The sequence below is a fragment of the Larimichthys crocea genome, chromosome VI, assembly GCF_000972845.2.
Source record: "Larimichthys crocea isolate SSNF chromosome VI, L_crocea_2.0, whole genome shotgun sequence".
NCBI classification, from domain to species: Eukaryota; Metazoa; Chordata; class Actinopteri; family Sciaenidae; genus Larimichthys; species Larimichthys crocea.
The window spans coordinates 5887926-5909247 of NC_040016.1; the positions used below are offsets into that span (position 1 = coordinate 5887926).

A 21322-nucleotide genomic window follows, 5' to 3' on the forward strand; every position below is an offset into this window, starting at 1 on the left:
TTCATCTGCATACAATACTTACATGCCTGTTATGTACATTAAAGAGGTTATTGGTTGCTGTAATTGTTCTGTACCACCCAGACAAAGCTTCAGCAGCCTGAATTAGCCAAACCAAGAACGTACTTTCTTTTTAGTACATATTTCACTCTTCATAGAGTGTTTCCATGCTGAGGCATGGCAGTTTGAACTAAAAATACATCCACTGGAATTCCTCTAAAAGTCAAGCTCATCTGAAAGAGAAAAGTGCTGGTTCTGATTATTGTATATGCTAATTTCTGTGGTTCACCTAAAAGATCAACACAAGGTCATTCCTTTGGCATTTCTGACCTCTGGAGTGCAGCCTTTTTTTCTGACTGTTTTTGGGAAATGTTGCACACAGCTGTTTCTGATGTAGAGCACCCAGCTAAAGTTCAGTGTAGGGGAAACTCAGCTGACTCTTGAGTATATTCAAATCTTCCAAACCAAAAACATAAGTAATAAAGAAGGCAGTTACAAGTACTAAAGGCTGCCCACTCTGCACCAGGCCAGGACAATTATAAATTATACACATGCCACAATGTACCATCCACACTCTCCTGCATAGTAAAGCAATAACCATTTATTTCTGGTAAATGTGTAGAACTGGCTAATTGCAGCTGTGTAGTTTTGAATGTCTACTTCCTGTTTGCCTGTCATTTCCCGTTGTCACACGACAACAAAATTATTTTTGCAGTGTAAAGGCAATGAAAAAAAAACGCAAAAAGGAAAATGAGTCCTTGGCTAACCAAAAGATAGTTTATAGTTTATTTGTAGTTAGAACCTTTTGCACTGAATGTTCAACAGCTTTGAGTCAAACTAAAACTAAAGCAAATAGAACAACTGATTAAATGACAATTGGTCATGTGAATGAGGTCACTGTTAGAGACAAACCCACAGAAAATGATTAGATTTCTTCTCAAAGGAACATTTTAGTGTCTTTCAGCCTTTGTTTTGGTATCTGATAAAGATAATTAAGCAAAGCCAGATATTCCTAGGAGTTGGTGGAGATCACAAACTACTAAGAGAGTGAATACTGGACTCACCGCTAAATCCCGCTGGCAGCTCTGACATTGCGTCCATGACACTGTTTTGGTCTGTTCTCCATATGGCTTCATATCCCACCAGGAGCATTTCAGAAGCTTACCGGACTTTAGGCTACGTCATTGTTTCCCTTTTTAACAATTGAAATTCTGCACAGGGTGTTTCATTTTGAAAACTGACCGATTCTCAGATGACTTCCGTCCAGCTCAATCTTCTCTGTGCTGCTGCTGGCAGCCTCACGGCCATGCGCTGTGGAATTTATTTGTTAGTTGGCCACAAATAGGAATAAAGATGATGCTGCTGTCGCTCTGAGTCTGCTAGCTTTGAATGCAGCTTTAAAAAATCGTACTAGTAAAAATATCACACATTGAAAGTAAATGTATCTCAATTGAATTTTGAATTGAATTTGAATGCAGCAAACTTTTTAGTGTGAATGATTTAGCAGCATCTAATGGTGTAGTTGCTGATAGCAACCCCCTCGTCTCACTCTCTTCATCCTAATGTGAATGAGAAACCATGGTGGCTGCACATAAAACACTGAAGGTCCTATCCAGAGCCACTGTTTTCTTTATATAGCATCAATATTTTCAAATTATGCAAATTATCACCACAGTCAAAGGAAGAAGTGTTGTGACAGCACTGAACTGTCACGTCTCCCCTCCCAAACGTACAAACTTTTCACACTGGCATCAAACAGTCTAATATTCTCATCTAATAGTGGCATCTGTATGTGAGAAGGCGTGAAAGTGTCTGCGCTTCCTTTTTTACAACTTACTCCTCAGCACTTTTTTTGCTGCCGTTTTCGCACTCCTCTGAACGTTACACACACCACAAACAGTGTGTGTAACAGTGTAAGTGATATTTTAGGTCACCACAGGACAGATGAACGTCCTGAAACCAGCCGGCAAACAAAGTCATCATGCTCAGGTCAGCAAAGTGAGTAAATCTGAATTTTATTCATCACCATATGTTCACTCCCAGCACAGCCCGAGCTGTTTACAACACTGCTTTTTGTCTTTCTTTCTTTCTGTCTTTCATATATTTTTTTCAGCCTGACAATGGTTTCTGTCCACAGCAGGTTTTATTAGCAGGGTATGGCTGCAAGGTTCATCATGGCTTAAAAAAAACAACACATTGCATCATGGGTAGAGTGCTGTTTATGTTCTAGTAGTATAGGATAGACTATTGAAATCAATAGCCATTTTATATGTAGTGGAACTTGTTGATGCAGTGTGTGCCCAATGAAAGTATATACGTTGGTCAAATGTGAATCTCCAATACAAGATCTCAATCAAATAGAAACTCTAAGTGTACACAAACTTCAGATCAGGGTTTAAAATAGACTAAATTAAATCTCCTCCATGCAAGAATGTGTTTTATTTCTTGTCACTTCCTTGATGCACAGCATACTAATAGAGTAACAGTTGAATCATTCTTTATTCAACATGTAAGCTGAATCTCAATGTAATAATACTAATAAGATTTAAAATCTTTGATGTATAAATTTTCTTCTTCAAATGACAACCCTTGTCTCCATGGCATTTCAACTTTTTAAAGCTTCTTTATAGTCTTTATATGAAACGTATAATTCCCAAGTCAGTATGATGTGCTGAAATCATAGTACAATACCTTCTTAAGCAGCAACATTTAATATTACCTATTTCGAAATTTGCCTAGTCCAGAGAAACATAAATAAATTACCTGAATAAAAAGCATCAGGGTTTGTGCTACGTTCACAAACAATCAGATTCCTTTCAACTTTGGTAAGAACGAAGTCACCGAGTCGTACTCGGTGAGAGCGGTTCTTTTTATTGTTTTCCCCAAGTTTCCCCTGCCTGCTTTGAATCCTCTCCTCTTTATGTGGCATGAAAAGTGAGAACCAGCCAGTCATAAGAAGTAGATGTGTTTGGAAAACTTAAGCAATAAAAGCATTGCAGATCGCTGACATTAGGTCCTGCAATAAGTAATGCTGCTAAAGCTTGTCCATGCAGACGAAATGAAATGATATTTGGTGTGATGTCTGAGTTTGAATCTGATCCAAATCTCACCCTGTCATTGTGCTTGTGGTTATTCAGTAGGTAGGCCTCGCCGTTCTTTTGAACAGCTCTCTGAAAAGAATGGCGCCATGAGGTCTCTTCAAAGAGTTCACAGAAAGAAATAAAGTGAACACACCACCTAACATAATGTGTGACCAAACCCTCACACTGTCATAGGACAACTGGCATGCTATAATGAGACATGAGGCCCGCCCACATGCTCCACAGAAAGCATGATGGAAAAACCCGGTCATTTACTCTCCAGAAAGAGCCAGCAGAACGTCCTCACCTGTAGGCTGGAGGTTGTGTCCTCCTGTCATCATGGAATAAGACATGCTGCCACACACCGCTGAGCTTTGGAGGGAAGATGTCATTACACTGGGTGAGCTGCTGCTTGCATTTCTAGCCACTTTTGTTCCTTGTGGAGAAATCAAAGAGCATTTATGGGGCAGGTTGAGCAGCTCCGTGGTTTATCGTTTAATGCGTATCTGAGAATAAATGTTTAACAGAAGCCGGAGGCTCTTGTTTAATGAGTGACTGAAGTTGTCAGATAAAAGATTGGCAACTGATGAGAGTCTTGATAAAGTCATGTTCCGTGCTTTTTGTCTCTCTGTGGTTGAAAATACTGCAACAGATCAGAAAACATTCTCAGGATTATTCCCAGTAAACACTGGCAGTGTTTTTTAATGTGCCAGCAACCTGTAGTTAACATTTAATGGTTGACTGATTATTCACGCCTCAAATCCGAGCTGCTTTTGTCCGACGCTTAACGGTTCCAGTTAATTTCTTTAGAATCAACCAACTGCTGTTTAGGGTGTGTAATGAACTAAGGAAGGGAACAAATCACTCGTGAAAAGAAGAGTGAGTCATCATGAATGTCTAAAGGTGACTTAGTGGCACTCTTTAAACACCTGACATTAAGACGTGTTAATGCTGGCTGGGAAAAGGGAAAAGGAAAGTATGTTGATGAAATAGTTTGGGTATTTTGAAGTGTGGTTGTATAAGGTCTCCACTGCTACTGTAACCATTTTATCATTCATTGTAATTGTACAATATGTTTGTGTTGATTTGTTCTGTACACGTGACATCTATTGCACGTCTGTCTGTCCTGGGAGAGGGATCCCTCCTCTGTGGCTCTTCCTGAGGTTTCTTCCACATTTTTTCCCTGTTAAAGTTTTTCTTCATTCAAACCGAGGGTCTAAGGACAGAGGGTGTCACTCCCTGTACTGATGGTAAAGCCTGTGACTTTAGGCTATACAAATAAAATTTGATTTCATTTGAAGTTCAGTCTTTGAGTAGAGTTAAATCCGGGGCAACTGGACTTGATTGTAGATTCATGAAGACATTCTCATCCAAGAGGCTTCTTCAGTTCTTACTGACTGATGTGGGATATTTAGCCCTGGTGGCATCATTAACCAGGCCATTGTTTCTACTTGGCTGGTTAGTGTTCCATGTTGTTGTGACGGCTCTACAACCAAGTCCAGCTGCCCCAGATTAAACCCTTCTCAAAGAAAGATGACCTGGATGACTGAAACCTTCACACACTCATCAACAATCACCTACAGTAGACAGCAGTCAGAGCACCCTCAGCTACACACTGCCTTGGACAGGGTCAGCAGAAAACATATTTTAGCCACATAAAAAAGGCCCACCTCAAAAAAATGAATGAATCTGTTTAAGTGTACGCCGTATTCAGACATTTTGAATATTTTCACTGCTTCCAGACAGCCTTTCTTTGGAACTAAGCATAGAAATTCAAACTGTACTGTACACTGTACAGTATTATGCCACAAGTCATCTGTTTGCATGAGAGATCAAACTTCACATTTCTAAAGATTTTAAAGATACTCGTGTTTTTCTAAATGTGCCGCTGTAACTCCGATCCCAACAGCTGATCTGTGGTGTAATACAGTGTGCTACGCAGTCGTACTTATGCATAGCTATAGAGTTAGCACCAACTCTGGTAAAGTGCTGAAAATATTCAAAATATAACGTACACAACAACAGATACTAATTTTTTTAGGCCTTTTTATGTGGCTAAAATAAATTTTTCTGCTGAGCAGTGCACATCTCTATTTCTGTACCAGGATCTCTGTCTGTTTCTCCAAACTTGGAGCACACTGACCCCACCTAACACACTGACTATGGATACCTCATACAACCTCACTACAAAATACCTGAACTGTCCCTTTAATATATGGTGTAGATGCAGGTAAACACCTTACCATTGGAATGTGGTCAGACAATTACAGGTTGCTAGCGACCAATTGCGACTCCAGTAAGTTAGCGGTCCCCTCTTGCAATTGTATTGTTTTTATACTTACTTACTTTTTAGTATGGATTAAACAAAGGAGATACAACATGTGATGAGTGAGTCTACACAGGCAGATTTAGGTAAGGTAAGCTTAGGTAAGCTAACCTCCTGTTGACGGTAGCTTCATATTCAGAGTGGTATCAATTATCTTTCAGTTTTCAACAAGAAAATGAATAAATGTATTTCCTAAAATTTCAAACTTTCTTTCAGAAAAAACTCCCAGGAAGTTGAAATGCCTCCTAACTCTACTTCTTTCTTCTACCATCAATTGCAGTAGGTAGTCATTTTCTCTCATAAAAAGTGACTTAGAAATGATGTCTGGGCAAAACATTGCTTCCTGTTTGTTGCCAAGTCTGCCAGCTTAATAACAGGTATAAATACAGAGGCTCGTAAATCAGATTTAATTATCCAGGTAATGTATCCAGATACAGATTGTATACTAATAGGCAGTAAATGGCGCCTATGATTCAGCATCAAACCCTAAAGGGCTTTTATTCTGGTAAAATATTACCCAAGCACTTCTCAAGTTGGCCGTTTGCAATCTTTACTTCACTGAAGATGATTTCATAAATGAAAGATGTTTTTTCCATCTCTCAGGCCCGGTATATTTACTGCAGACCAGACTGTGTTTTTCTCTGTCTAAACTCCACAGGAAGACATCGCGCAGGCAGAAGAACAATGCCTACAGCCAACAAAAATAATCTTGAAAATTAAGAAAGTTCTCTTCCTCTGAAGTTGAAATCTCTTACACGGCACATCATGACATGGAAATATTCCAAAACTGACAACCAGCCAAGACCCCTCTGGGAAGACCTTTTATTCATCAGTTGTGTTGACATGTACCAGTTATTTCATATCAGGACTAAATACTGGGCACAGCAAAGATATTCCATTCAAACAAGACAATAAAAAAAGAAAAGAAAACAGGAGCAGTTCAAAAGGAGACAGAGTGAAAAAACCAAAGATGCAGGCAGAAAAGTCATCACCTGGCCTGGTCTGGAGGTTGTTGATGGTGAACACTTTATCATGTGGTCTGGAGGCATGCATGGCTGCAGGAACTGTCTACATCCCACCTCTGCTGCTGCAGGCTGGCATGGAGGAACGCTACATGACTATGGTGCTCGGTAAGTGGATAAATCATGCACACTCGTGATCATGGGTGTAGAGATTAGATGTTAATGGGCATTGACTTACAAAACAGAGGAAGTTGTTTCATTCATACTGACAATTAACACACAGCACGGTGGCTCAAACCTGACCCAATGGTCTGTGGTGTGTAGAGTGCACATGTTCTCTCCATGTTCCCTGTGGCTGATTTGGAGATGTAAAATTGAGCAATAATAGAATGTGAACATGTCAAGTCAAAGAATAAATTAGGGAAACAAAAGTGTTTTTGTCATGTAACCTTTAAACTAACTAGAGAAGGTTTGTCTGATGTCTCCTTACAGACAGACACAATCTTTTTCTTGAAGTGCATCTAAAAGGAGGGCAGCGACGGCTGACAAAAAGTCTTTAAGTAGAAATTAGCTGTTAAAACATATAGACACATTTACAGCCCGTACAGATAGTTTTGGTCTATATACCTGGTTATTGGGATCTATTTTCATGAAATAAACACACTTAGATACATACAGCAGCAGCAGCAACAACAAGTGCAAGTGTAATTATAGGTGTAACTATACAGTGCATGTTTGTTTACTCACAAGAGAGCTGGTGGTGGTCTTGTGGTTAAACCTCGACCTCAACTCTCCCGTCCTCTCTTTAGTTTTCTGTGCCATACAGGTGTTTGCTCTACAGACTGTAGAACAACTTTTTAAACCGTTTCTCAGCCACTTTCACCTTCATTTGTTTGACTGAAGCGTAAAAATATTTTCAGTACATTATGAAACTGTGGTGGACAAACTAGACATTATTATTAGTATGTAAATAATAGGAAACACTGGCGGTATCCTTGGAGTTGTGGTCTTGAAATAAATCCTGAGACTGAAACAAGGCCAAGTAAAGAAGGCAGTAGATTATGAGACGAGACCGAGACCTTCAAAAAGTGGTCCCGAGACCAAAACCAATCTCTAGTACTACAACGCTGCATGCTTGTGTTAGCAGTCTAAGCCTTTTCATTTTGGAAAGGCAATAAAAAAAGAGATGACATGCAAAACTCTTTGCAGAGTGAATGTGTTTTTCAAACCAATGTAATGAATTTGACAGGCTGTCTCTTTCTTACAGCGGTGGGTCCAGTTCTGGGTTTGATCTTTATACCCATGATTGGCTCAGCTAGTGATTCGCGACAAGGCCGTTTTGGTTGTCGCCGGCCGTTTATCTGGATGCTGGGCCTGGGAGTTTTACTCAGCTTGCAAGTCATACCACAGGCCTGGCGATTAGCTGCCCTGATGTCCCCACATCACCCTCACTGGCTGGAAGCTGCCCTGCAGGCTGGAGCTGTGTGTCTGATGGACTTCTGTGGACAGGTGACTTACTAGCCAGATTTCCAACGATGTATGCACATTAATGCAAGAGTCAATGCACTAAATGGGAGATCGAAACACCTTTTTCGAAGGAATTGTATTGTCTTTTTTGCTTTTCCTGACAAGAATTAGCACCACCTAATTCGGTGGATGGAAACAGTTACTTGAAATTCGGTTAAATGTATGATACATTTCAATAGAAACGTGGCTACTGTCAGGCGTGTAATGCCAAAATTCAACACGTGGTATTGGTGTTGGTTTTCTATTTTTTCAGCACAGTAACAATAAGTGCTGAAGAAAGTGTCTTGCTTCATAAAAGTTTGACATTAGAAACAAAAGTGGTTTCTCAGCAGCAGAGATAACACAAAACAGAACAAGCGTATAACAGATGTGCTAAGACGGATATTATCACAACTCAACAATTGCAGTACTGCACTGTCACATCCAGTGACCTGACATTCATTCATTCATCATCTATTGAATCAACTGCCTCGTATTGAATTAATATGATGCAATCCAATAGTGTTACACCCTTAATAAATATACAAGGAATACATACTTTTTTATATGTTGGGTATTATGATGGTATTACGAAAGCTTCATTTAGCATTAAGTGTAATCAAAAGAACAGAAACACTGCTTTAGAAAATCATCAAATCACTGAGACATACAGTATACCAGTTAATCCAGTTTAGACACAATGAAATTGACACGTTCACTGGAAACCAGTGAATGGTGACTTCATCATTGTGTTTTTGAAGCCGTTATATGTATAATCAGAAAGTGTTTACTCAGTTACATAGCAATATCCTGAGTTTGTTGACATTAGCTGCCATAAGGTACTGGTCATACCAGGTCAGGAAAGGAGCAGGAGCTATAAAATCCAATGAATATATTGAAGTTTCACAAGTTTGTATGAGGAAGCATGTGTTGTTGTTTTTTTTTTAAAAAAACCATTCATCTCACTTTAAAACATTCAAGAAGTCAGCTACTCTGCTTCAGCAGCACCGTGTGGGTGGCAACAAGTAAACAAACTCACAACTATTCTCACATTTTGTTTCAAATCCTGATTTCGGTACATAGAAGTAGATGACAGTTACCAGTTCACAGTAAAATGTGACAAAATTGATGTTTTGACCGATCATTAGGCCCCATTGGGTATCAGGATCTGCCATCATAACTCTGCTGAGCCCCATGACAGGCGCTTACCTTTAAATCCTACAGTTACCTAAGCAAAGACCAGGTAATCTGTGGCTTTACCCAGCACACATACAACATAGCCCACCATAAAGTTACATTTATTTTTGTGAACAACATCAGCAGATCAACGGCTCACTAAGCACACACAATGTGCCTTGTGGGATGACCTCTACTCTGCCTCTGGTTATACCCTTCCAGGCCAAGCTGCAGCCTCCGTGGCTGTGAAGTGAAGCCAATGCACAAGTCCAAAAACATCAGTTCCTCCAACAGCTGCAGAAAGACAAAATCTCCATAAACCTCCATATTAAAATGTCCAACTTCACAGCATAAAATAAACATGTTTACAGCCTGGTACAAAAACAGCTTAACGCACACGTTCAAATTATATTAAGGCTTAAAGTTATGGATAATTAACAGCGTGGCTGCTTTGATTAATAGTTGAGAGCCGTTAAAGGTGGCTTGTTTGAGTGCCCAGGCTTTAAATTGATCCATGTCTTTACAGATTTTTAGATTAGCCAGGAGGTGGCAGAGGCCGGACTGTCAAGTCAGTGGCCAGAGGCACCATGCAGAAACCTATGGGTGACATCACGGATACAATGTCCGTTCCAGGCGCGTATAAATGCTAACATTAGCATAGCTACAATGCAATTGACAAGACCAAGACAGGCCCGGGAGTAGTGACTCAGTTCCCATAGCACCAAAGCAGCACAGAGAATCTCCAAACTACCACGACAGCAAGGTAGCACCTGCAGTGGTCGCTAGCAGCCGGCCAGTCATGCACACAGACCCTGCTGCAAGCTGGATAGAGCTCTCTTAATAGACAAGAGGCTTTTATTGTTTAAATATCACAACATAAATGCCCATCATAAAATTCTTGTCACCAGTAGCATACTGCTCCGTGCCTCAAGCAACAGCAAAACAGTTATTCTCAGCTGAGCCACCAAATAAACCAAACAATCCCCATTAGTTACCTCACCTCACCATCAACAAGCATACACTTGTCTACCACTATTGGCCAACATCATTCTAGCTAACACCAATTAACATTAACCACCAAGCCCCTTCTGCTACCACATGAGCAAGCACCGCGCCATACATGTTTATCAGCAGTATAAATATGTTTAACATAAACCAGTACAGCCAACCTACACACTTGCCAACTGAGGCCTGTCCACTTAGAAACTATTGAGAGAGCACTGATACACACAGAAATCTTTAATGGGAAATAACCAGGTTAGCAGGTGATAAGGTTGACAGATTATTTGTGTCAGTCATGTAGGACCCATCAATCAAGTTAAAGGTGATTATGAAAATATCTTCTCAGGCCGTTAAAGTAACAGATTGGTATTATTATCTCCGGCTATGATTTGGTGTCAGATAAGCCTTGTTTTGGCTCCTCAGGCCTGTCTAACCCTGCTGTTGGCACTGCTGTCAGACCTGTTCCCCATGGAGGAGGAGAATCGCAAAGCATTCTCAGTTAATTCCCTGATGATTAGCCTGGGGGGATGCCTGGGGTAAGGCCCTTATTAAACCTTTCTCTCCTAACTGGTTCTGTCTCTTGCTCGCTGTCTATCACTTTTATGATTGCTCGCTTTAAAGTTCGGCTTCTGTGGAGAAAACCTATTATTGGCTGCATGTCACTTTGTCTTTGTTATGTGTCATGTGATGATGTCTGTGACACTGTTGCATTCAACCTCATGGTACTGTCTGTCTGATGTAGACCTTTTTTAAGGCTTTTTGTATTTCCGTGTCCTGATTATCCGTCTGATGACCTTACATTAAGTTTCAGTTGATGTGCCAGAGTGGAATGAAGATAAGCGAGAACAGCAGGCAGGTCCCAGACCACCATTATTTTAAACTCTATAATAAGTATCCTCATTAGTTATTTTTAGTCATCATGTGTTATAGACACCGACTTTGCAGCCCATTCATCCCACAGTTTATGGCATTCAGACTGACAGAGTGAGAGCCCACACCAATTATAGGTTTGACCTGATAATGGCAATAATTACATTAGTAAGTAAGTTAAGGACTTGCTAAAGTTATTAGAATTCATCCTGTGAGAGATATGAAGGTCGGTACCATATCTCCTACTAATCTATGTAGAGGCTGCCATGACATTGTACATGAAATGTCATTCGGTATCACCAGACTTCATCCTCTCTGGACCATGAATCCATTTCTAGTTGTTGAAATGTTTCAGTTTGGACCCGTGTGGTCATATACACTACCAGTCAACCAGTAGTGAACAAAAAAGTGTGAAATTACTCAAAACATGTTTTATATTTTAGATTACTCGAAATAGCCACCCTTTGCTTTGATTACTGCTTGGCACACTCTTGGCATTCTCGTAATTAGCTTCATGATGTAGTCAAATGGTCTTCACTTCATAGGTATGCCTTGTCAGGGTTAATTTGTGGAATATCTTGCCTTCTTAATGGGGTTAAGACCATCAGGTGTGTTGTGCAGAAGTCAGGTTGCTACACAGCTGATGCTCTGGCATTCCACGCAGCATCTTTTTTCAGGTGTCCTTATAAAAAGGATGTGAGGTGTCATCAATGATTACGCCTGAAAACCCCTCACCTGTTGACTTCAGGTCGGCTCATTATGACGTGTTCTTGTAATGAAACTCGATCTGTGGTGAACACAGAGTATTTTATTTTATTTATTTTTATAAATCAACCAGGGTTTTATTTTGTATTTTGTAGCTGATGTCCTTCGCCGCATGGTCTGCTCTGTGCTGAATTTATGCGCTGTGCTCCGGCGTCCGTGAAAAATAGAAGCTCTGCGTATGTGTTGAGGAGGGCTGCTGGATGCCACAGTCATTCCAGAGCCGTGACGCAGCGGGGATGGAGACTGTGTAAGCTGACACATTGACTAACATTGAAATGTATCGGCTCTGCCATGCAGTGTATTTTAGCCTATAATTCATATTATGGCAAGAATCAATCAGCTAAGTAAAGAGAAACGACAGTCCATCATTACTTTAAGAACTGAAGGCCAGTCAGTCCGCAAAATTGCAAACACTTTGAATGTGTCCCCAAGTGCAGTCGCAAAAACCATCAAGCGCTACAATGAAACTGGCTCACATGAGGACCGCCCCAGGAAAGGAAGACCAAGAGTCACCTCTGCTGCTGAGGATAAGTTCATCCGAGTCACCAGCCTTAGATCTCACAAGTTGACAGCACCTCAGATTAGAGCCCAGATAAATGCCACCCAGAGTTCTAGTAGTAGACACATCTCTACATCAACTGTTAAAAGGAAACTGTGTGAATCAGGCCTTTATGGTCAAATAGCTGCTAAGAAACTGCTAAGGAAATGCAACAAGCAGAAGAGATTTGTTTGGGCCAAGAAGCACAAAGAATGGACATTAGACCAGTGGAAATCTGTGCTTTGGTCTGATGAGTCCAAATCTGAGATCTTCCACCCACCGTGTCCTTGGGCGACGCAGAAAAGGTGAACGGATGCTCTCTACATGCATGGTTCCCACTGTGAAGCATGGAGGAGGAGGCGTGATCGTGTGGGGGTGCTTTGCTTTTGACATTGTTGGGGATTTATTCAAAAGGGCACACTGAACCAGCATGGCTACCACAGCATCCTCCAGTGACATGCCATCCTGTCCGGTTTGCGTTTAGTTGGACCATCATTTATTTTTCAACGTTCGACAATGACCCCAAACACACCTCCAGGCTGTGTAAGGGCTATTTGACCAAGAAGAAGAGTGATGGAGTGCTGTGCCAGATGACCTGGCCTCCACAGTCACTTGACCTAAAACCCAATCGAGATGGTTTAGGATGATATGGACCGCAGACTGTTGGAAAACCATTTCAGATGACTACCTCATGAAGCTCATTGCAAGAATGCCAAGAGTGTGCTAAGCAGTAATCAAAGCAAAGGGTGGCTATTTTTGAAGAATCTAAAATATAAAACATGTTTTGAGTAATTTCACACTTTTTTGTTCACTACATAATTCCATATGTGTTAATTCATAGCTTCGATGTCTTCAGTGAGAATATCCAATGTAAATAGTCATGAAAATAAAGAAAAAACATTAAATGAGGAGGTGTGTCCAAACTTTTGACTGGTAGTGTATATCTATCCTGATAGTTAAGTCTTGTTTGGCTTTTCTAAGGAAGACCTAATCAAAAACTGTTAAATTAAATTCTGTCATGTAAGAAGAATTGACTTCACCAAGTTTGAAAAAAAGAATAGTTCTTGCATAATGTTGCTTTAACCTGTGACAGCTGTTTGAACGGTAACCCTGATTTGGATCCATGACACTGTGTGTGGTATCCACCTCTACTTGAGTGTTTTTTTTAAACTAGCAGTAGGGGGTGCCAAAGGAAATTTTCAAATCCTGCATGTTGTACCTTTAAGATTACTTCAGGTTGTGGGTACATAGGCAATTTATTAGGTTCAACTTTATGTTTTACTGATGACTTGAACAGAATTTGGACAGCAGCCATTACATCATTTTGTTGTTGTCACTATCTTCATCTCTACATTCAGTTTCTTCCTCCCTGCTGTCGACTGGAGTCAAGTACCCATAGCAACATACCTGGGTGGGCAGGAGGCCTTCGTTTACGCCCTGCTCACCTCCCTCTTCCTCAGCTGCGTCCTCACCACCGCCTTTATCCCAGAGAAGACCAGAACCGGGGGAGGAGAGAGAAAGACTAGCCCTTTGAAGAGCGTGAACAGCAGATGCTTCCCTCACTTGTTCTTGCCCCGGCCTCAGTGTTTCCTTGTCACACTGAGCCGATGTGCATCAGCATGTATGTCAGTATTACCTCGTGCATATAGAGCGTGTAAGCGTGTGCCTGCAGTCATATGGAGGCTGTTTGTGGCGGAGACGTGCAGCTGGATGGCACTAACAAGCATCATGCTCTTCTTTGCCGACTTTATTGGGGAAGGATTGTACCAGGGAGTGCCAAGTGCAGAGCCACACTCACAGGAAAGAAAACACTATGATGAAGGTAGGGTAAGTGCTTCTTTTGCTCCGTCCATTCAGGTTTAACTCAATCAATTAGATGCATTTGCCTCATAACCACTTCATTTCTTGTTTTGTCCAGGTGTACGTGTGGCCAGTCTGGGTCTCTTCCTACAGTGTGTGGTGTCGGTGCTGTGCTCGGTGCTAATGGACTTCTGGGTTGCTCTGCTGGGAGCCAGGGTGGTGTACATCAGCGGTATAGCTCTGTTGGTGCTTGCCACCATCGTCATGAGTGTCTCAGAAAGTGTGATAACGGTCACTGTCATGGTGGCTGTGACAGGATACTCACTCTGTGTACTTCAGGTCTTGCCATACACCCTACTGTGTCTCTATCACTCAAATAGACAAGTAAGTCCCAACCTGACATGATGCTGCATACACTTATGTTAAGTCATGAAGTCTGAGTATATATTTCAATATAATTATTTACAGATATAATCTAAGAATATATGAAGTAGAGTAAGACAATATCCAAAAGACAATACAACCACCAAAAGGAAAGACGTTAATCAAATCAAATATCAGAACCTTACATTTAATTTACTGTTACCCAAGTTATTCTATATATGGATTTGAAATTTAAAGTAGATGTTATTAGACTTTAGACTGTTGAAATTGTTGCATTCTAAGTCACTTCAGGGTGTCAAAGTCAGGACGTTTCTACACAAAGTGTCTTTAAAAACAACTAAACTGGATACTTTAGACGTTCGTAAAGCTGCTAGTGATTTAGCAGATAAATTTTTTGACGATGAAATGCTATTAAAAATTTGCTTCAGTATAGCTTAGCACAAAAGAACTGGCTGTGAAAAATACACAATCAACTCACGAGTTCAATAAATACGGGTGCTGTACATATTTATTGGCAATCTTGCTGTGACAGTAAAACGCTACAAAGTTTCTGCACAAATTCTTTTTTTTAACATTTCGGCTTTTTTAAACAAATAAAAGTTAATGAGAAAAGACATAACATTCTAAATAGTCAGCCTTAAAGGTGTTGATAGGTGAATTCTTGATCTTTGGAGACAACCGGGCTGGCTGTTTGTCCCCTACTTCAAGTCTTTATGCTAAGCTAAGCTATAAACACAGATATTAGAGTAATATTTTTTCATCTCAGTTTCAGAGAAGGAGACATTAAGGACATTCTTCACTACACCACTGATTACACGAGACTTTATTTATTTTAAAGAAGTGAAGAGCTCCCTTTCCTCATCTTTCATCACTCTTTCCTCAAGGCTTTTTTCACTTCATCCAAGTCCAGACCTCCTCAGCTCAGTGAAAGTGACAAACCCCTCCTCACCTGTGGTCCAGCCACTCCTCATGCTCAAGACACAGGGCGACTGAATTTATCCAGGACAGATCCCTCTGTTGGATCGCCCCATGTTTCACTGTTTGAGGGTGGAGGCAACAGAGTTGACACAGACTGTGCACCGGTCTCACAGAGAGGGATGTGTTTTGACATGGCAATTCTGGACAGCGCCTACCTGCTCTCACAGGTAATGTGGGTAATCACCCCAGATGTGTTATTCAAATAACTGATTGTTAATTATTAATTTGAAAACCAAACAGTGCAATATGAAGCTTCTTCTGTTAGGTAATCAAACCAAATCCACAACTACACTCCCATTGGAGGAGAGATTTGCATTTATTGATCCATTTCCTTCTAAATGGGCCCATGCATCTCTCAGTTTGACCGTCCAGAGACATTGAACATGACTTCTGAAGAACCTAGCAGCTCTTTCACTGTTTAGCAAGTCTAAAAGAGTTTGTGCTGCAAAACATCTTTGTGCATATCGCAAGTAATCAAACTCACTCTCTTGGCTGCCAAAACAGCTTAAGCAGCTATCATCTGTGAACCCTCGCTCTGTGCAACAGCAGACAACAAGATGTCTGTGGTATGCCTGAAGGTTTCTGTTCAGTACGTGAGAGTGTGTCAGTCACCTCTGCCCAAAAGCTCTTAAAAAACGGAGCGTGGGTGATACACAACGCACTGACACACAACTGCGAGTGTGTAGCTGTAACTCTAGATCTATTTGGGAATTTGAGGAGACTGAATAAAATCTGCTAATGCCTGGGCCTTCTTCATTTGACCTCTACCTCCAACTGGCAGCAAAACGGATTCTACTACATGTCTGGCAACTTGCATATTATTAGCTTTCTGACCTCTGTTAACTGCCCACATTTTTTTCTGTGCGTATTGATGACCACTTTTTTTCCACTTAGAGAAATAGTTTGAGCTTTAGCGGGATAAAACCTGTCTATGCTGTCGATAGTTAGATACGCATACATTGCTTGCTAAGATTGGTTCAGATGAAACAAAATAAAATACCCACCACCCTTACCTTCAATGTCTGACTAAATGAACAAAACAAAATGATGATTCAGTCTTATTCTTACATTTGTAAAATAGGCCTTTAGTTTCAATTTGACACATAAAAGTGGTTATTTTCAAGATTGAATGGAACTCCTCAACGCTCTATTGCAAAATAAACTAGCAGAGATGTAGAGTCAAGATGTTATGAGTCACTGTTTTGATGAGACTTGAAAGTTGAAGACGCCTGCCTTGACTTGACTTGTTCATTTAAAATTTTCAGTTTAAATGTAAAATATTAAAGATGTTCAACATTTCCAATGTTGACATACTAAGTATCCGTGTAACCTTACTCAGTACATGTGCACACGCTGGGAATGCTATTGTCAGTCAAGCTCCTTGTGATGCTTCCTGATGGTCTACAGATTAGATTGTCATCTTCATGCCTGTGAGTCATCACTTTTAGATTCAAGAGTTTCACACGTGAAAGAAAAAGGTGAATGCAAGACCTGCTCATTGAAGACAGCCAGACAACAACGTCAAACTTTGTTTGTCATTTGAAGACTCATTCGTGTCTAGCTTTTCTAACATTCACCAACACCATTATTGACATGACAGCGGTCTTTATGAGTGACGGTGCATGACCTGACTGGCTTGCCCAAGAAAAGTATACTTGGGATTTGTTTGAAACTTGGTGCAAATGACTTAAGTCACATGTCTGGCAAGGAACCTGATCACCATCTTAAATGTAATTCTGTATCTCCTGCAGGTGCTGCCGGCAATGTGCCTTGGCTCGATAGTACAGCTGGCTAACAGTGTGAGGGCTTACATGGCCTCTGCCTGCTGCTTCAGCTTGCTGGCTTTTCTCTGCTCCACCAAGGTTGTCTACAGTCGCGCTGACCTCGAACACTGAGCATATAGTCCTAGCTCAGCACAACCTCTCATCATTCCTTTTTTTAATTATTTGTATTGTATTTTTATGTGCATTCTTTAATGTCTTCTGTCTGCTGGTGTCATATACTGTGTCAACAGGTCTATTATCTATCTGAAGTGGTTGCAGTGACTGTGTTCTTGAGGGTTTACAGATGTTCAGGGACCTGTGTAGACATAAAGCAGTTCTTAATGATCTGTGTTGCACATCCACTTGCCAAACATAGAATCAGCTGAAGGCAGCACATTGTCATCAGCTTGGCTTTCATCACAGTCAAAGCAATTTATTGTGGGTAAAATCAAACAGTGTGCAAAAACTATGTTCGTGTATGAAATCAGTTTGGGATTTTTTATTTATTTATTCTTGTATAGGCAATGATAGGAAGCAATATCCTGCTGTGTACTGTTGCTAAGAAACCACACTGGAGTCTTGACACTCCTTGTGTGGTGCATTATGCTGCAATCTCCTCATCCATATGCTCTGTTTGGCTTCTATGGAGGATCAGTTACTGCCAGCATGTAATAACTAAATGAAGCTAATTATCCAATGGAAAATTAGATAAATGCAATGGAAATTGTTTTTATAATAATTGAAGCTATACCGTTCCACTCAGGTGTCTAATTGTTCAGAGTTATACTGGTTATTCATGAAGTAGGTCAATGCCTACGATATCATTTTAGAATTATCTCTCCACACCCTGACCTATTATTGCTCCACTTTGTATAATATGTCAACATCTCAGGGACAATGTTGACTTTTCAAAGTTTACAGTGTATCTGTCAGATTTTTTCTTATCTAGAATGAGTCTCTGGGTGCCTACCTAGGCACTGATCTCATTGAAGTTACTTGGAAATGCTGCATTTGAGAGAAACCTTTTCATTTTATACACGTTTTACTCTGTAAAAGCAGCTGTTTCTGGTGTGCGTCTTCTGAGGAGCTGCTAAACTATAAACTGTGAATGTGTGTGTGTGTGTGTGTGTGTGTGTGTGTGTGTGTGTGTGTGTGTGTGTGTGTGTGTGTGTGTGTGTGTGAAGAACAGAGGACCTAAAGATATGATAATCACATGTTCATGTGTTTAGTGTGGAGTTAGAGCCAGCTTGACTTTGCATTGCATTGAAACAGTTAACTTAGCACCCAAAAGTCAAGTTGTATCTTGTTGGTTCAATCCCTATCGGACATATCATCTAACATCAAGAAAGAGAATACGTTTCCCAGCATGCTGAAGTATGCCTGGAAGGAAGGGAGTCTTGTTTTAATCTCACCATAAACTTTAATCAACCTATAGGTAATTCAATAGGAGTGATATTATGTAATGATAACAAGTGTATTTCTTTGTTTACTGAGGCCTCTTAGAAACAATTTTACTCATTCATGAATTCATGCATTTTTAACCTTTTTTTAAGAAAAACTAAAAAAAAAAAAATCTAAACTGAGGTTAAAAAAATGCATGTCTAGTTTTTGCCTGTTAATATGCAAATGGACAATTATTACTGCACTGTATTCAGGTACAAGCTTGCACTTCTTTTAGTTTTAACAGAACTTCATCTGAGTGACCCCCCCCTTTCCTATTGTCTTCTCTATGTAAAGATTTATATCATTTAGAGTTTTTTTTGTGGCACAGCTGAACCACCAGAGGGCGCCTTTGTACAACAGACCAGCAGCACATCATCATCAAGCCAAGTCTGATGAAGATATTTCACCATGTGCCTTGATATTTAATAAAGTTCAATGTGGTTCTGGTTGTTTAAATAATAAAGTTGTTTCACATAAAAAACCTGAAGTTGCTTTTGAATCTCTGATCCTGCTCACAGTTGTTTTCTTTAAGCACATTTGGTTGTGGGCTTTTTAATCTCAAGAGACCTAGAGGGGACCAGCAATGAGTAAATAGTCACACAAGAAAATCTTACTATCACTTTATCATTCTTGTAACTGTTTATATAAGGTGGACAGACAGTAACCCAAAGGGGAAAAGTTAAAAGAACTTTCATTCCATCCAGCAATCAGTCACTTATTCACATGATCTTTGTGTACTGGGATGTGTGAAGTACAGTAAGAAGAATTGTATGCTTAAAAGTTTTATACCCATGCCATTGCTGCATTGCTCCTTTTGTCTTAGCTTTCTCTGTCAACGCCATCTTCAGTCTCTCTTCCCAGAAGCTTCCATGAACATGACTTAGAGGCTTCTGAGGCCGGATACATTGCCAGCTTGTCTAGCTCTTGTTCTGGCATGACACTGTTCTCCATCAGCATGAAAACCTCTTGTGGTACAAAAAGTTACAGTCCCCTGATCCTCTGAGCTCACAGTTCAGGCAGCCCAGCTTACAAACTGTGCTAACATTAGCTAACAGCAGCTACAGTTTGCAGCAGTTTACTTTATGGTTCATGAGGAAACTCTGTAAAGGCAGTAATGTTGAGACGGTATGGCCAGAGGGCATAAGAGGGAAAACCAGAAAACATTTTCTCCATAAAATGTGATCCAGTTTTACAGTCAAATAGTTGGTGGTGTGTGACTTAGTGCCTGAAAGAGTTGCATACATCTTGTGGATGATTGTACCCAGAACACAAAGTTAAAAATCTGCTTATGGTTGAAAAGTTAGCTATTGTTGCCAGTGCTGTTAACCACATGTTCACCTCAGGAAACATTCCCATACTTCATTTTCTTTGTTTTGTTGTTATAAACCCCCTGTGTTGTTCCAGAGATTCCTTTTCAGAAACAAAGTTAGCAATCTACTCTTCCATCTCTCTCTAACAATAATCCCTGAAGCCCACTGAAGGTTGAGAAGATGATGGCATTGCCTGTACCATGGCTCTCCGGGCCACGCAATCTTTCCCCCTTGTACCCTTACATCATTTGTCCCAACATGAATTACCATGTCGTTCTTTTTCCTGTTGCCACTGGCAAACAGAGCAGACTGTGCAATGGCACTATAAGCTGTAGTCTAACCCTACATGTCATTAAGAAGCCAATTACAAGGGATTTTTCAGATGTGAACGGTTCCACTGGGATAAATTTCCACAGACCAAATACACAGGATTGAGAGGGAAATTTCTATTCTAGTACATATGGGGGGTTACACAGGGTCAATGTATGTTTTGAGGTTAGGTTGTGAGAGACACTCACTTGTCTCCTTAAAACACAGAGCAGCTGTATGTTTGTGTTTAGGAAAGGAGGCACCATTCGAAACATTACTATGGTAACAGAGGTCAGAGGATAGGACTGTCTCACTCCATAGACATAACAGATGGGTACAAGCCTCTACAGAGTCAGATAATAATGTTGGACTAAGGGAAAACATATTAATGACCCATAGGCAAATACCCTATACTGTGGTTGCATTGAGGGGGACAGCTTCCTCAGAACTGAAATGGCATCACACAACAAAAAGTGTATTGTTAAATCCTCCATTCTTCTTTATCAGGCTTCTTTATTCTGTCCACAACCCAAAGGTATTCAGTTTACTGTCATAGAGGACTAAAGAAAGCGTTTTTTTCCCCTCAGGACTCAAAATGATTAACAACAATTATAAATGATCAAAAAAGTTGGTGATTGATTAAGCAACTACACAGCATCAACATGTGTCTCACTGACCTATATAGATGATCCACATCATGACTTGATTAAGAACTGCGCAAAGTAGGCAACTGGTGACTAACTCTGGTGATTTATTAATATAACGTTATTAATATAGCCTGAACTGGTCTGGAAAGTCTTTACCTAGTCTTATGGTTTCTGTATCTGTTTTTAATTTGTTCATTCATAATCTCATTTGAGTCCAATCTTAATACGAGTGTAGGGTGATGGACCTTTTATTAACAATGGCAGATATTACACTCAGGTTACTATCACTGTTGTGGTTTATTGTTTCTGCAACACTTTACTGTAAGCCCCCCTACTTAATATATATGCATGATATAAACAATTAATAAATGGTTTATAAATTATAATACAATATAAATTATATTGTAGTCGTAAGCAGAGGTTACAGTGTTTATTAATACATTTATTCATATCTATAGCTTGGACA

At 40.2% G+C, this 21322-nt stretch overlaps 1 protein-coding gene across 5 annotated transcripts; it reads left to right on the top strand.

The window, feature by feature from the left end:
* The first annotated feature begins 3238 nt into the window (after positions 1 to 3238).
* slc45a3 (solute carrier family 45 member 3) lies at positions 3239 to 18858 on the top strand. Of its 5 annotated transcripts, none has more exons than XM_027278839.1 (9): positions 3239 to 3477; positions 5620 to 5686; positions 6062 to 6533; positions 7633 to 7874; positions 10473 to 10585; positions 13581 to 14044; positions 14141 to 14406; positions 15291 to 15551; positions 17136 to 18858. In XM_027278839.1, the coding sequence occupies exons 3-9, from the start codon at positions 6374 to 6376 to the stop codon at positions 17277 to 17279; spliced, it is 1650 nt and encodes a 549-aa protein (XP_027134640.1). In that variant the 5' UTR covers positions 3239 to 3477; positions 5620 to 5686; positions 6062 to 6373; the 3' UTR covers positions 17280 to 18858. The 5 variants fall into 5 exon arrangements, with proteins under 5 accessions (XP_027134640.1, XP_027134639.1, XP_019122801.1 ...); XM_027278838.1 differs by having other exon boundaries at positions 5620 to 5682; positions 6032 to 6533; XM_019267256.2 differs by having other exon boundaries at positions 5620 to 5682.
* Positions 18859 to 21322: the final 2464 nt, after the last annotated feature.

Coding starts and splice junctions, on each gene's coding strand:
- slc45a3 (XM_027278839.1), top strand. CDS start 6,374: ATGCAGGCAGAAAAGTCATCACCTGGCCTGGTCTGGAGGTTGTTGATG. Junction 6,534..7,632: donor CTACATGACTATGGTGCTCG/GTAAGTGGATAA, acceptor TCTTTCTTACAG/CGGTGGGTCCAGTTCTGGGT. Junction 10,586..13,580: donor AGCCTGGGGGGATGCCTGGG/GTAAGGCCCTTA, acceptor CTCTACATTCAG/TTTCTTCCTCCCTGCTGTCG.